Source organism: Girardinichthys multiradiatus, chromosome 18 (assembly GCF_021462225.1).
Source record: "Girardinichthys multiradiatus isolate DD_20200921_A chromosome 18, DD_fGirMul_XY1, whole genome shotgun sequence".
Taxonomy (NCBI): Eukaryota; Metazoa; Chordata; class Actinopteri; order Cyprinodontiformes; family Goodeidae; genus Girardinichthys; species Girardinichthys multiradiatus.
The window spans coordinates 21510586-21525842 of NC_061810.1; the positions used below are offsets into that span (position 1 = coordinate 21510586).

At 38.7% G+C, this 15257-nt stretch overlaps 1 protein-coding gene across 2 annotated transcripts; it reads left to right on the forward strand.

The window, feature by feature from the left end:
• Nucleotides 1-1025: 1025 nt before the first annotated feature.
• Nucleotides 1026-14675, forward strand: grk7b (G protein-coupled receptor kinase 7b). 2 transcript variants are annotated; one of them, XM_047391418.1, is made up of 4 exons: nucleotides 1026-1731; nucleotides 5941-6378; nucleotides 7930-8201; nucleotides 11047-14675. In XM_047391418.1, exons 1-4 carry the CDS (start codon nucleotides 1135-1137, stop codon nucleotides 11378-11380), a joined length of 1641 nt encoding a protein of 546 aa, XP_047247374.1. In that variant the 5' UTR covers nucleotides 1026-1134; the 3' UTR covers nucleotides 11381-14675. The 2 variants fall into 2 exon arrangements, with proteins under 2 accessions (XP_047247374.1, XP_047247375.1); XM_047391419.1 differs by having other exon boundaries at nucleotides 11050-14675.
• Nucleotides 14676-15257: the final 582 nt, after the last annotated feature.

Consider the following 15257-nt stretch of genomic DNA (forward strand, 5'->3'; position numbering starts at 1 on the left):
TTGGTTTTGAAGAAGTTATTTTTAAGAATAGGACTTTCAGTCTTAAAGAATATCACAAATGATCAAAACCCGCAAAAACAAATATCTGTGCTTAAACGTTTTTCCAACTTTGATTTTAATTAGTTGCATGATATGCCCTTTCTGTCTAGCTTGTTGCTCTCTACTCAGACCCTTTTATAGATGAAAAGGAAAGTTTATTGGAGTGCATATATGGTGCTGATTGGTAACAGGTTGGATTTAAGTTTGTAAGTGCTCAGGCTGCAAAACTGCTCTACATGACCTGTAACCTTGTTACCCATTATACTGTGAGCATCAGATTACATGCCAGGCTGGCATAGTTCCACTGTCAACGTGTACCTGCTGATTGTATTTGAAAACATTTAACATTTATTTGAGCAGTGATCTTCAGGGCAAAAAGGTTAGTTTTTGTTCACTTGGCCAGCTCAAAGCCCTATGAATTGGAGACAATGAGGGGAAGAGATTTACTCGGATAATTGGCTTAGACATGCAGTTGGCTGGAAGGGTGCGTCAACCTTGTTTAACCTAGGGCAGATGTGATTAAAGAAGCAGCTTTAGTGTTTTGTACCAAAATCTGTATAAATTAAAAATAGTTATAATTTAGGTGGACCGACTATCAGTCCTGAATAAAATAGTGAAGTACTTTGTAGGTAGGTACTGTGATAGGGAAACGCACAGGTCTTATTTTCTTTGGACAGAATGTTCTAATGCAGAAAAAAACTGATTCACGATACAAAATTTGAGAATACTTTAAAGAAGTCTATCATAAACGTGTGCATAAAGTAATTACATCCTCAGTGGTCTCCATATCTTTGAAAATCTTAACTTTACGTTTGGAGCCGGCAGCTTATCATGTCAGAGTGGCAGTTCAGTCGTTGCACTCAGCCACTTTGCATCTCCTAAGAATAGACCGGTGTAAATCCTCTTAAGTTCAAACCACATAAGTTGCTTTCCCATGTGCCATCTTTGCAAAAACGTGCAAAGCTTGGTGGGACAAGAACGGGAGAATGATCAGGATATGGGAGCTTGATTGGCTCTCTCGTGCCTCACATTTCCAGATGGGTGAATTTAAATGTTCTTAGTTTACCTGCTGTGTACCACAGGATACATCCACCCATGGATGACCTGGTTGGTCTGGACAGATTGGTGGACAACACAGCATACCTGAGGGCTTTGGAGAGTGATCGCAACAAACTGAGATTGCAGCGAGTACCCCTGATGCTGCCCAAGCCAAAGAGGTTCTCTGCTCTATGGGCAGCAGCCGAGAAGACCTATGAGTCACTTTGTGAGCAACAGCCTATTGGGAGGAAGTTGTTTCAGCAGTTTCTCTTGACCTCTGACCCACAGTGTGTGGCTGCCGCTAAATTCCTGGACGAGCTGAGTGACTGGAGCTTTGCTGAGGATGGAACCAAAGAAAAGGCCAACCAGAGGATACTGTCAAAGTTTTGTCAGCCTCAGTCTCAGACTTTCCTGTCCTACCTCACAGCAGAGGATGTCAAGCTGTGCTTGTCTCATTCAGACAAAAACGGCGAGGCAGCCATGGAGCTGATGAGAGAAGCAACTAGAAAGTTCCTGAAAGAAAGACCTTTCTTGGAGTATATGAAAAGCCCTTTCTTTTATAGGTTTCTGCAGTGGAAGGAGTGCGAGAGGCAGCAGATTACTGATAGATATTTTTACGAGTTCAGGACTTTGGGCAGAGGTGGCTTCGGTGAGGTTGGTACAAAACTTCTCATGAGAATCAATATGTTCTAGGTAGAATACAGAGCAATTTAAAAAAATATATGAAACTAAATTTACAAGGAAATAATGCATCATGTACCTTTAAGTACATGTAACTGAAGAAATGAATGAGTTTCTAAGGTACAATATAAAATAATCGAAAATCAGTAACTGAGTGCACACAGCAGTCTGGGAGTGAGACTCAAAGCACTTCCTCCCAGCTGTAGCATTTTATAGAATGATGGGTGTGATACTACTAGGAAATCATTTCATGAATAAGTAAATTTAATTTATATAGCACCTTTTAGTAATAAAAACCCTAACATGCTTAACAAAAACATCCATCCATTGTCTACACCAGCTTATTCTTGCAGGGTCATAGAGGCAAGCGGTCGATGGGCGAGAGGCAGGGTACATCCTGGACAGGTCACCAGTCCATCATATGGCCAAATGGAGACTAACAGGACAAAGAACCACACATAGAAACTTTCATACCCAAGGGAAATTTAAACTGACCTATTAACCTAACATGCATTTTCTTTAACTGTGGGAGGAAGCCAGAGTACCCAGAGCACCAACATGAGGTGAACAAGGAACCTACATGCAGAAAAACCCCAGGTTGAATTTGAGTCTAGGACCTTCTTTTTGAAAGGCACTAGTGCAAATACCGACAGAATAAGACAGAGCATCACACTAAAAACATAATTAAAAGACCAAGAATAATAAAATGATGCAAGTAATTTAAAACAAAGATATTTACATGAAAAATTAAAACGCACTTGTGAAAGCTGGTCCTCATGCTCAAGACTGTGTAAAAACAAAGGAAGCTCAATCCACTGTCAAAGTGCAAACAGCCTGGAATCAGTGATCACCTCAAATTTTGTATCTGATCTTTGGGACTATTAAGTTTTGATTTGATTACCTGAGGGCTTGTGTAGGAGTGTGTTTCTTTAACAACTGAGCATCACAGGAGCTTGACCATGAAGGGCCCTGAAAATTAGGTTCAGGATCTTAAAATGAATTCTAAAATGAACAGGTAAATATTGCAATGACATTAAAGCAGGGGTGATGTAAAATGTTCTGTTTGTTCCAGTTAAGAGTCTTGCTATATAGTTTTGGACTAACTGAAGGCATTCTGGCTTTTTTTGTTAACACATTGGAAAAATGTTTTACAATAGTCTAAAGGAAATAAAATAAATAATAATAATGGTAAAATGTTATTATGAAATTTATTAAGGATCTGTCCAAGAGGTTTTATATATAGCACAAAAAGAGGTGGGCCCAAAACAGAGCTTTGGGGTACCCCACATTTTAGATCACGGGATGTGGTTTATATGGAAATTCAAGCTTCTGTTTGACATATAAGATCTGAACCACCACTTAACAGTTCCAGAAATCCACACCAAACTAAGCGGTCCGATAGTTAAGATGGTGTGATCATCTGTGTTAAAGAGTGCTGAAAGGTTTAGCAAAACTTAAACAGTAAATTCCCCAATATCAGTGGCCATTATGATCTCACTTGATACTTTAAGAAAAGCAGTTTTTGTTAAAATGGGCCTGTTATTATTTGACTGAGAGGAGTCCATGCTGTTTTTTTAAAGTTTAGATCCAACAGCAGTATGTTTAAAAAGTGAGGGGACCGAGCCAGTTTGGAGGGACATACAGGGGTTGGACAATGAAACTGAAACACCTGTCATTTTAGTGTGGGAGGTTTCATGGCTAAATTGGACCAGCCTAGTAGCCAGTCTTCATTGATTGCACATTGCACCAGTAAGAGCAGAGTGTGAAGGTTCAATTAGCAGGGTAAGAGCACAGTTTTGCTCAAAATATTGAAATGCACACAACATTATGAGTGACATACCAGAGTTCAAAAGAGGACAAATTGTTGGTGCACGTCTTGCTGGCGCATCTGTGACCAAGACAGCAAGTCTTTGTGATGTATTAAGAGCCACGGTATCCAGTGTAATGTCAGCATACCACCAAGAAGGACGAACCACATCCAACAGGATTAACTGTGGACGCAAGAGGAAGCTGTCTGAAAGGGATGTTCGGGTGCTAACCCGGATTGTATCCAAAACACATAAAACCACGGTTGCCCAAATCATGGCAGAATTAAATGTGCACCTCAACTCTCCTGTTTCCACCAGAACTGTCCGTCAGGAGCTCCACAGGGTCAATATACACGGCCAGGCTGCTATAGCCAAACCTTTGGTCACTCATGCCAATGCTAAACGTTGGTTTCAATGGTGCAAGGAGCGCAAATCTTGGGCTGTGGACAATGTGAAACATGTATTGTTCTCTGATGAGTCCACCTTTACTGTTTTCCCCACATCCGGGAGAGTTATGGTGTGGAGAAGCCCCAAAGAAGCGTACCACCCAGACAGTTGCATGCCCAGAGTGAAGCATGGGGGTGGATCAGTGATGGTTTGGGCTGCCATATCATGGCATTCCCTTGGCCCAATACTTGTGCTCGATGGGCGCATCACTGCCAAGGACTACCGAACCATTCTTGAGGACCATGTGCATCCAATGGTTCAAACATTGTATCCTGAAGGCGGTGCCGTGTATCAGGATGACAATGCACCAATACACACAGCAAGACTGGTGAAAGATTGGTTTGATGAACATGAAAGTGAAGTTGAACATCTCCCATGGCCTGCACAGTCACCAGATCTAAATATTATTGAGCCACATTGGGATGTTTTGGAGGAGCGAGTCAGGAAACGTTTTCCTCCACCAGTATCACGTAGTGACCTGGCCACTATCCTGCAAGAAGAATGGCTTAAAATCCCTCTGACCACTGTGCAGGACTTGTATATGTCATTCCCAAGACGAATTGACGCATTTGCCGCAAAAGGAGGCCCTACACCATACTAATAAATTATTGTGGTCTAAAACCAGGTGTTTCAGTTTCATTGTCCAACCTCTGTATTAATGATGTCCTATCTGCAGTGACCAAGCCTGCATAAGCAGAAAGACAATTCTACTGTGTCAGTAAAAAGAGTCCATAGTCCACAGTCAAAATCTCAATGCTATGACCCGGCAAAAACAAAACATGCACATACGACCACTGGCCGTAACACTCAAAAACAAGAATTGGGTGCACAAACTAAATTAAAACTACAAGAAGTGTGTTTGAAGGAGTCGGGGTGAGACTTTTGAACTTAAACCTAACTTGCAAGCATGGTTGTTGGACACAATGATTGCTAATGGATATGTAACCAAATAAGAGTGGAGGTACACAAAACATTTTAAGCCATATCTACACTACTGGTCAAAAGTTTTAAAACACCTTTCTCATTTGATGGTTTTCTTTATGTTCATAACTATTTACATTGTACGTAGATTCTCATTTAACCCATTAAAACAGTGAATGAAAACATCTGGAATTATGTAGCAAGCAAAAAATGATAAAAGAACTATAAATATCTTTAATATTTTAGATTCCTTAAAGTAACCGCCCTTTGCTGTGATGACTAAAATATTAACCTTAGGCCGTCTCTCAGTGAACATCTGGGAAGTTCTTTCAAGTCTCTTTGGAAAACCATTTCAGGTGACCTCCTCATGAAGCTTATGGAGAGAATACCCAGAGAGCAAAGTAGTAATCAAAGCAAAAGGTGGCTATTTTGAAGAATCTAAAATATAAAAATGTCTAGAGTTATTTCACACTTTTTGTTTACTACAGAATTCCAGGTGTGTTTATTCAGTTTTCTTGCCTTTGGTGGGAATCTACAATTTAAATAGTCATACAAATAAAGAGAGGTAGTGTATAATCTAATATATAATCTTGCCCCTGTGGGAATTAAAGAAACTGCACAAATAATTCTAACTTATCATATAATTTTTTTTTTTTTTAAATAATTAGATGATAATTTCACTCTTTAAAAACACTGGTTCAAATAAGATGTTATTAATGTTTAATAACAGTTTGGTCATGTGTACCTCTGTTTACATAAATGAAATCACAAAAGAAATAATTAACAAGCAATTAAGACAAATTTTAGACTCATGCAACATCAGGTTCTGTGTTTTTGCATCCTAGAACATTTTCTGTTTTCTGTTGTTTTCTTTAAACTAACGCAGCCAATGGATGGTGTGGCAACTGCAGAAAAAAAACATTTCAGGATGCTAAAATATTAACAGATGCTAAAAACCATCAATACTTCTATTAGATTGAATTCTATGTGTTGTCCTCTCTGTCAGGTGTGTGCGGTGCAGGTCAAATACACGGGCCAGATGTACGCCTGCAAGAAGCTGGAGAAGAAGCGCCTGAAGAAGAAAGGAGGTGAGAGGCTGGCCCTTGTGGAGAAGCAGATCCTGGAGAAGGTCAACAGCGCCTTCATTGTGAACCTGGCCTACGCTTACCAAAGCAAAACCCACCTGTGCCTGGTCATGAACCTAATGTCGGGGGGAGACCTCAGGTTTCATATCTATGAGTTAGGCCAGAGAGGCATCCGCATGGAGCGTGTTGTTTATTATGCAGCCCAAATTATCACCGGCATTCTCCACCTGCACTCCATGGACATAGTGTATCGAGACCTGAAGCCTGAGAACATTCTGTTGGATGGGAAGGGCCAGTGCCGACTGTCAGACCTGGGACTGGCTGTGGAGCTGCCAAAAGGAAAAATGAGCTGCCAAAGGGTTGGTACATGACATTCATGTGGTTTGTGTGGCTGCAATATCCTGCACTACTTAAAACACAGCATAGTAGACCCCACGGCAGCTTGTCCTCAGACATGGTGCCTTTTCTACCTTCCTTCAAAATCACGACACAGTTCAGTTGCCATTGCAAGCATCTTAGCAGGAACAGGGATGATGGCTCTCCTTTCAGTCGGCACAGAGACCATGACCCTGTGGAGCCAAAAGTTATCTCATTAAAAGGTGGCTGACCGAACGCTCATTGCCTGCACTGACTCAGAAATGTACAACAGACTGAGTAGAGCTTGTTAGCATTAGCTGACTAATCTTTGTCCTACAAATGCCAGATACAGTATGGCTTTCACATGTTTGTTCATTAGGGTGAGTCAGGTGATTTACTTTTTTAATTCAGCGCCTGCTGCAATTATTGACCATAGCAATTACTGGTAAACGTGTAAAAAGCCTTTTCATAAAGTAGCGTGAGCTAACACTGAAAAATGTAGGAAAATTAAGTTTTCAGTGGAAGAAAAATCATGAAAAATAGTTTTTGCTAAAATAATTTTTGCTCAGATTACGCTTAGTCCTTCCAACTCCTATAAACACAGTTGCATCTCAATAAATCTGAATATCATTTATGAGCTCATTTACTTCAGTAATAAGTTAAAAAGGTAAAGTTATGCATTCCACACAGATAATTGTATTTTAGGTGTTTGGGGATAATTATGGTGATTATGACTTGAATCAGAAAAAAATCCAGTTTCTCAGAAAATTTTAATACTACATAAGACAAATGAAAATGTATTTTTGATGCAGAAATGTACATCTCTTACAGTATACTCCTTTAGCAACATAGAATCTGTGCCTCTCCGCTCTTCCTCCAGACTCTAGGAGCTTGATCTTCAAATGAAATGCAAAATTTACTTTCATGTGAAAGGAGGACTTTTTCTGGTCTTTTTGAAACACTGACATTGTCTCTGGTTTAGGAGTGGCTAAACACAGAGTATGCAAGGTATGTAACAATTGTCCTAGATACACGTCTGTGTGGTGTCTCTTGAAGCACTCATCATATCCCACAACCTCTGGGTTTGCTTCACAATGCACCTAAAGCTGCTGATATCCCTGTGGCTGCTTTTTCTACCCAATGTTTTCCTTCCACTCAACTTTTCATTAATATGATTGGATACATCGCTCCGTAAGGAGCCAACATCTTTAGTAATAACCTTTTGAGGCTTACTCCCATTATGGAGGTTGTCAAAGACTGTGCACAAAACAACAGCAAGCCAGCAGTCTTTGCTATGATTTGTAGGCCATAAACAGATCAACATTTCCATATTAAAACTATTTTTTTACAATTGTTCTTATGTAATGTTCTAATTATCGGAGAAACCTTTTATTAACTATAAACCATTTAATCTGAAATGTTCTTTAACATTCATCATCTTCTCTATCTTAGGACAATAATGATTTTTATTAGTGTTTATAAATTTTTCCTCCTATTAATCTTCATTGATTGAATCAATGAAGAGCAATTTTTCATTCTGACCTGTTTTGCAGGCTGGTACAACTGGCTACATGGCTCCAGAGGTCCTGAAGCAGGAGTACTACCGCACATCTGTGGACTGGTGGGCTCTGGGGTGCAGCATTTATGAGATGGTGGCTGGTCGTTTGCCTTTTAAAGACTTCAGGGAAAAGGTACAGAACAACGAGGTGACTCGTCGTACTCTGGAGGACGATTGCAAGTTTGAAGGCAAATGCTTTGACGGTCCAACCAAAGATATAATCAACCACTTTCTCAAGAAGAAGGTTGTGTTTCGCCTTGGCTGCCGGTAAGAACAGTCAGTCACTGGAAAATAACTGGTCCGCAGTGTCAAGAAACACATCATGTGACAGTAGGGGAAATAGTCATAGAGACAAGGAAAACCACGCTCAGAAGAGCCAATCAACGGCTGTCAACATTTAGGAGAGAGTATTTTAGGACAGGTGTCAGACAATTCTCACTCGTGCAAAACTTTTTCATTGCAACAGGGACACTACATTTGAATAAGTATAGCCAAGATAACACAGCTACGAAATGTGTCTGCTTCACATTGCTTTTAAAAGTTTTTGTCTTCTTTTACACATATCAAATTTTGACATTCTGAAATTTACAGCCTAAATAGTGTTGCTGCTTGATGAGCAGTTCTGAACATGTTACTCTGTGTTTAATAAACAAAAGCATGATGACATTATGCCCAAGCAAAGGCTGAAAATTAGTTTCACAAAAAACAATTAGTTTCAACCAACTTAGTGGAATAGTTGTTTATCTTTTTAGATTTGTAAAATAAAGTGCTTTTCTTAAAAATAATTACCTTAGATCATCTTTAGCTATATTCAAAGTGACAACACCATTATGAAAACTGTTAATGGACTACATCTGCTGTTCCAGGGAGCAGTTTACATGCCCATATCATGGGAATGAATATAATATACAGCCATGGGAATAAATTAGGACACCCCGTTAAACATCCAGCTTTTCATCATAGTGTAACAGCTTTTAAGGGGGAAGGATAAGGCAATGCTTCTTGTAGCCATCTGTCGCTTGCTGATCTGAGGAAACTTTGCAACACTCCTCATTTTTAGCTTCAAAATGTTTGAGGAGTCTCTTGTAAGTTCAGCATGTCTCAAGTCTCCTCACATGGTGATGCAAGGTCTTGTTGGAGAGTCCACTTCTGCTTAACCTTTAGGCTTTTTCATAGTGGGCTTTTATTTTCCACAAACACCCTCTGATCCACTGCAGAGTTTATGTTGGATTTCTTGGTGGTGAGCTGGCCAGCTCCTGCTGCAGCATCCCCAAACCATGACACTTCCAGTTCTAGGCTTTCCAGCTAGAATGAGGTTCTGTTCCTGAAATGCTGTATTTGGTTTATGCCAAACATGTCCGCTGTTGTTTTAGACTCATCGTTCCAAAGAACATCATTCCAGAAGTCTTTATCTTTGTTTATTAAGTCTCTGACAAACTTTATTCGGGCCTTCATGTTTTTCTTAGAGAGCAAAGATGTCCTCCTTGCTTTTAACCCTCAAGGAGTTTACCTGAGGGAGCTTGACAAATCCTCCTTGATTTTTCCATCCACCTTGTGCAATGCAGCATTTACACTTGGATGTAAGAGACCCTCAGCATCATGCTGCCACCACCATGCCTCAAGGTTGCTACAATGCCTTTAGCTTTAAAAGCCTGACCTTGATTCCACCAAACATTCTTCTTGCCCCTGAGGCCCCGTAGCTCAATTTGTATCTCCTCTGACCATAAAACGTTGTGACGTCACCACCTTCCACCTAGCTACCACTGGTAGCTTTGTCCAAAGTTAAATCTATCAGTTATGCATTAGAGCATAACTGATAGGATAGCCAGTCAATGGTCAAAACATAGCACTACAATAAAACAGAAAGAATAAAGAGACCTCAGTGGAGTCACCCGATGGGATTAATGCAGAAAGACTGAATGTTCTTACCTTCTATGTCGTGTTTAAAGATTGCGTGTGGACTCACAAGCTGGACAGGTTGATATGAGGAAAACGTCAATTTCTGTTTGCAATAATAAATAACACTGGGAGACACTGAGTTGTGCTTTCTGACTGATGCGACGGGGTGGAAGGAAACGGTGCCGCCACAAACTTTCTCCAGATGGTATTGTTTTTGAAGCAGGGACTACTTTTTTGGCCCTCATCTTTTCAATCTACGGTGATATTAAGTGGCTTCACTGTGGACCATGACACTGGTATTCCAGTGTCTTCCAGTTTACACTAGGCTTGAACTGTGGTGTTTCCTAGGCAGTTGTTAAAGAACCTAATTATTTTCTATCATCCTCGATGGATGGATGTTCCAATAGCATCTAGATACATGAGAGGTAACAGCATTTTTCACCTGCCTAAAACGTTTCCACAGTACTGCACACTATATTTAATTGTTTAATTGTTCAAAGGGAAACCTACATAATATGAGCTATAACAACATTTAATTTCCCTTTGGGATTAATAAAGTATTTTGAATTGAATTGAATTGAATCACAGTCTATTGCTAGAGGTGGATGAAGATAACCCAATCAGGCTATAAAAGATGCTGTAAAAATGGTTTTGGAATTAAAAAATCAGGTTAACAATCAGCTTCTGAAATGGATTTCTCTTAGCCCTGACCTCGGTTCTATTGAAAATATGTGGACTACGAATAAAAGCTGGGTTTGTGGCCGGGAAACCAACCAGTTTTTATGAAGTCTACCAATTCTGCCAGGAAGAGTAGTCAAATATCCAGCTAGAATTATGTTAGAAGCTAATTGGCGTGGACACAGTACACCACACAATGGGACATTTAGCCAATTATCAGTTGGATGTATGTATATGTTTGGGCCTATATGTAGAGTTTTGGCTGGGTGTGAAATGAAGAAAATGACAATAACTTTGAAACTGTTCACTTAAGTCCAGCTGTTTGAAACTCATTGAAGTTGTTTGGTGGGGAAAAAAAAAAGGATTCATACTTATCCTTAAAGACCCCAATTTAACAAGACAGTCATGTACATGAGTTTAATGAGTGCTTTTTTGGTCTAACTGACCACTCAAAGCACTTTTACATTTTACACATTAACCTATTCAGTGAAAAGTGTGTTAAATGTTATAGATGTGTTTTTTGTGTTTTTTTTAGCAGTAGAGATGACGACCCAAGGACTCACACATTTTTCAGAAATATCAATTTCCACCGTCTAGAGGCAGGACTGGTGGAGCCCCCCTGGGTGCCAAAACCTAATGTGGTCTACTCCAAAGACACTGAGGACTTTAGAGACAACTCTGAGATCAAGGATGTCAAGCTTGATGCTAAGGATGAGAAATTCTTCAAGGAGTTCAGCACGGGTGCAGTCTCCGTCTGCTGGCAGTGGGAGATGATTGACAGTGGAGTGTTTGATGAAGTGAATAACCCTGAAGTAAACGGACATGGCCCTGAGAATGTGTGGACATCCAGGATGTGTATCATTTTGTGAGATTCTTCTCACCTGACCAGCACGTATGGTTGGATTTCTTTACTTGACAAGTTGTGAAATTGGATTTTTTTTTTATATTCTAAGTGCTATGCGCTAAATTAGGCTGCTCAGAAACATTTTAGGCACTTGTCTTTATCCTTAAGACCAACACATTTCTGTTCTATAGTAGTGCTAGAAAGGTTTATATAACAAAATCCCAGAGCCAAACACAATAACACATTAGTCACAAAAGTTAGGTGAAACAACAGCATGTAAATGCATATAAGGGCTCTGCTGCTTCATACTTTGTCCTTTATTCCTGGTTAGACAGTCTTTCCCAGTGGGTTCATAGTTTCCATTACATCATGCTTCCATTTCAGCAGGCAATTGTTTGCATCTGTTGGTAAACAAGGTGGATAATGGTTGTGGGTCACCGACAAACTGTTGTGTTATCGGTATTTGCAGTTAAATCTCATAATTCTTATAAACAATAATGTGCCAAATACCAATAGGGCCTTTTGGTTGTGATAAGGCAAAGCCACATGCAGTGAATGATGTAAATCCACTCAGTGGCAGACATTCACCACTAAGTGCCGCCAGATACCAACAAAGTGCTTGAAGCCTCCAGATTACTTCTCAGCAATCCCACGGTCCTGATTGTGTTGGTCTGGTATTTACAAGGATTTACTCATTTTCTAATAATGAACCCAGAAAAAAACAACATTGTCCACATATTGCTTTTTCCCCTTAGAAAGAAAATGGCAGCAAAAAGCCAGCGTCAAACTCCTATTAATGGGGATTGTTTTATTTAGCTTTCATAATAGGTTACTTTGTGGATACATAGTTTTCCTGCATCAAAAAACTTCCTATTATGTGACTAAAACATTGAGCTAACAGTTTTAATAGTTTATCCTGTGGTTAGGGCAATGTTTCATCTTACAAATTTAGCAAATTAATTTAAACTCATTATGCAGACCTAACGATTTAAAGTGTCACCCACATGTTTAGAAATAGTTTCAACTCTTAACACAAACTGCAAGCTAACAATGTCTACTCTGTCTTATAAGTAAACCTTTCACCATAAAATAAAAAATATTACACAAATAACACATTAGCCACACTTTTGTAGCTAACAATTTAAAATAGTATCTATTTGTTTAGAGTAAATATAACCAATTTCACCTGTAAATTCTTTCTAACAGTTTTCGCAATTTGATAAAAATGTAAATTCGTTATCCATGATTGCTTAACTACCAATTTTGAGTGGTGACTTTTGTAAAGTATACATATTTGTTTTAAAGCTAGTCATTTAATATGCCACCAACAAATTTATAAAAAGTTTAAAATATTATTGCAAAATGTTAGCTAACAACATCTAATGTTTCGACAAACTGAGATGTTTAGCTAAACGTTGAAATACACTGAAGAATTAGCTTTTTTATTAAAAAAATGTATACATAGATATGCACCTGTAAAATCAAACTTTAGCTAAAATACCCTTCTAACAGCTAACCATTTTCCGAAAAGGTGGAACGCCATACCTTTTGGCTATAGACGCTACCACATCCATCGTCTATAACCGCTTCTTCCATACTGGGTCACGGGGAAGCTGGTGTCTATCTCCAGCAGTATACGGGCGAAAGATGGGGTACACCCTGGACAGGTCACCAGTCCATCACAGGGCAACACACATGACAAACAACCACGCACACACCAAAGGGCAATTTAAAGAGACCAGTTTACCTAACAGTCATGTTTTTGTACTGTGGGTGGAAGCCAGAGTACCCAGAGAGAATCTATGCATGCAGGGAGAGCATGCAAACTGAAAAATGGAAGTGTTAATCATTTATTTTCATCAATCCACAAAATGCAGTGAATGAACAAAAGAGAAATCTAAATCAAATCAATATATGGTGTGACCACCCTTTGCCTTCAAAACAGCATCAATTCTTCTAGCTACACTTGCACACAGTTTTTGAAGGAACTGGGCTGGTAGGTTGTTCCAAACATTTTAGAGAACTAACCACTGATCCTCTGTGGATGTAGGCTTGTCTCTTCATGTAATCCCAGACACACTCCATGATGTTGAGATCAGGGCTCTGTGGGGGCCATTTCACTACTTCCAGTAAGTCTTGTTCTTCTTTATGCTGAAGATATTAATGACTTTGGCGGGTTTGCTCACTTAGCATTTTATAAATTGATAAAAATAAATAATCATCAATATTTCTAAAAGCATTCTTTGTTCACAGCATTTTTTCACACCTGCCTAAAACTTTTGCACAGTACATTATGTTTAATTGTTTAATTGTTCAAAGAGATCACAGTCTATTGCTGGAGGTGGATGAAGATAATGCAATTAGGCTATAAAAGGAGTAGATTAGAGCACCTAAGGAAGCAGAAGACTCCCCAGTGGCATATATTTTGTTTAAAACATCAAAATAAACATTTTTAGCTAAAAAAAAAAAGCAATCACAATCACTTTTTTCATTTGGACATATTTTCATCTTAACATTGTTCACAGAAATGTATAAAACTGTTAGTAGCACTTTATCATTATGCCTTTTAATTATGAAGATAAATCTGTACTTCAAAAAAATAAAATACATCGATGAAAAAAGTTGGCAACATAGTTTTTTGACCCTTGACAGCATGTCATGAACAATGCAAGCATAAAAATGCATTCTTTAAAATGTTTTTTTATAGGCTTTACCCTCTGAAGTCGGCTCAGAATTACCTGGTTCGTTAGGAATCACAGCAATTAAGAGCAGTGGGGAGAAGAGACTCTGGAAATCTCACAAAATGTCTGCCATCAACAGTTTGTTAAATAGATGAGTATGAGAGGAGCCACACAAGAGCTGACCTGCAGGAGGGATGTGGCCAAATTAAATTCTGGTAAAAACAGGCAATGTTCTGCAGTTGATGCCTTGAATCGTCCCGGGTACTGCAGGTGGCTCAAATGTCTCTCCTTATGCCTGAAAGAAAAAGTGTTGTATGTGCATGTCTTTACTTTTACTCTCCGAGTGTCAAATATAATTTTGGAAGTAATATAAAATTATTTTTTTCTTGCCATGTGTTGTGGCTTGTTGAGATTCTCCTGTTTTAATGAGACTTTTTGACTAATGCATTTCAAATATGTGTGTGCTTTGTTTTTTATATTTCTACTAAATGTAAAAGTATTCATATTCACTTTAAATTATTTAAAGGATAATGTTGCACTTCTCATTGTTAGAGAAAAGCAAAGCACTGTAAGAAAGATGATTGCTGATGACAAGTAAATCTTTAAAGTTATTGCAATAAAAGTTCTGAATTATTTTTATTTTTTTATTTTTCATTAAAGCACAGACCTCTCATGTATCTAACAAGAAAAGGTTCACCCAGAAATGGAGCATTGACAGCATATGCATAGTATGACAATATACAAGTGCATCTACTTTTTTTATTTTTTATTTTAATACTTCAGTCATTCAGTTCAAAAGGTTAAAATCCAAACTGCTATATAGATATATTAAACACAGAATTAAAATATACAGAATTAAATATATATATAATATTAATATATCATTAAAAATCAAATTCAGTTTCTTAGAAAATCTGAACATTGCATAATAGCAAGACAAAGGGATTCAAAAGTTGAAATCTTATGTTACGGGAATAATTTAGCCTATTTAATCATGGTAAAGACCGCTGACTTAAATGTCACAAAGGTACAAAAGGTCATCGTTAATAAGCTGGCTGTTCACAGTGTGCTGAAATCATTCAGTTGTGGTCTATATAAAGTGGAACTGCAATGCTTTGGTCTGAGCTCCTTGTTATTGTAGCTCCACAGGCTCCTCTTTTACCCCTGTTCTGAGTTACGCCTGAGAGGAACTGGTTTTGGTGCGGCCTCTTTAAATGCTAT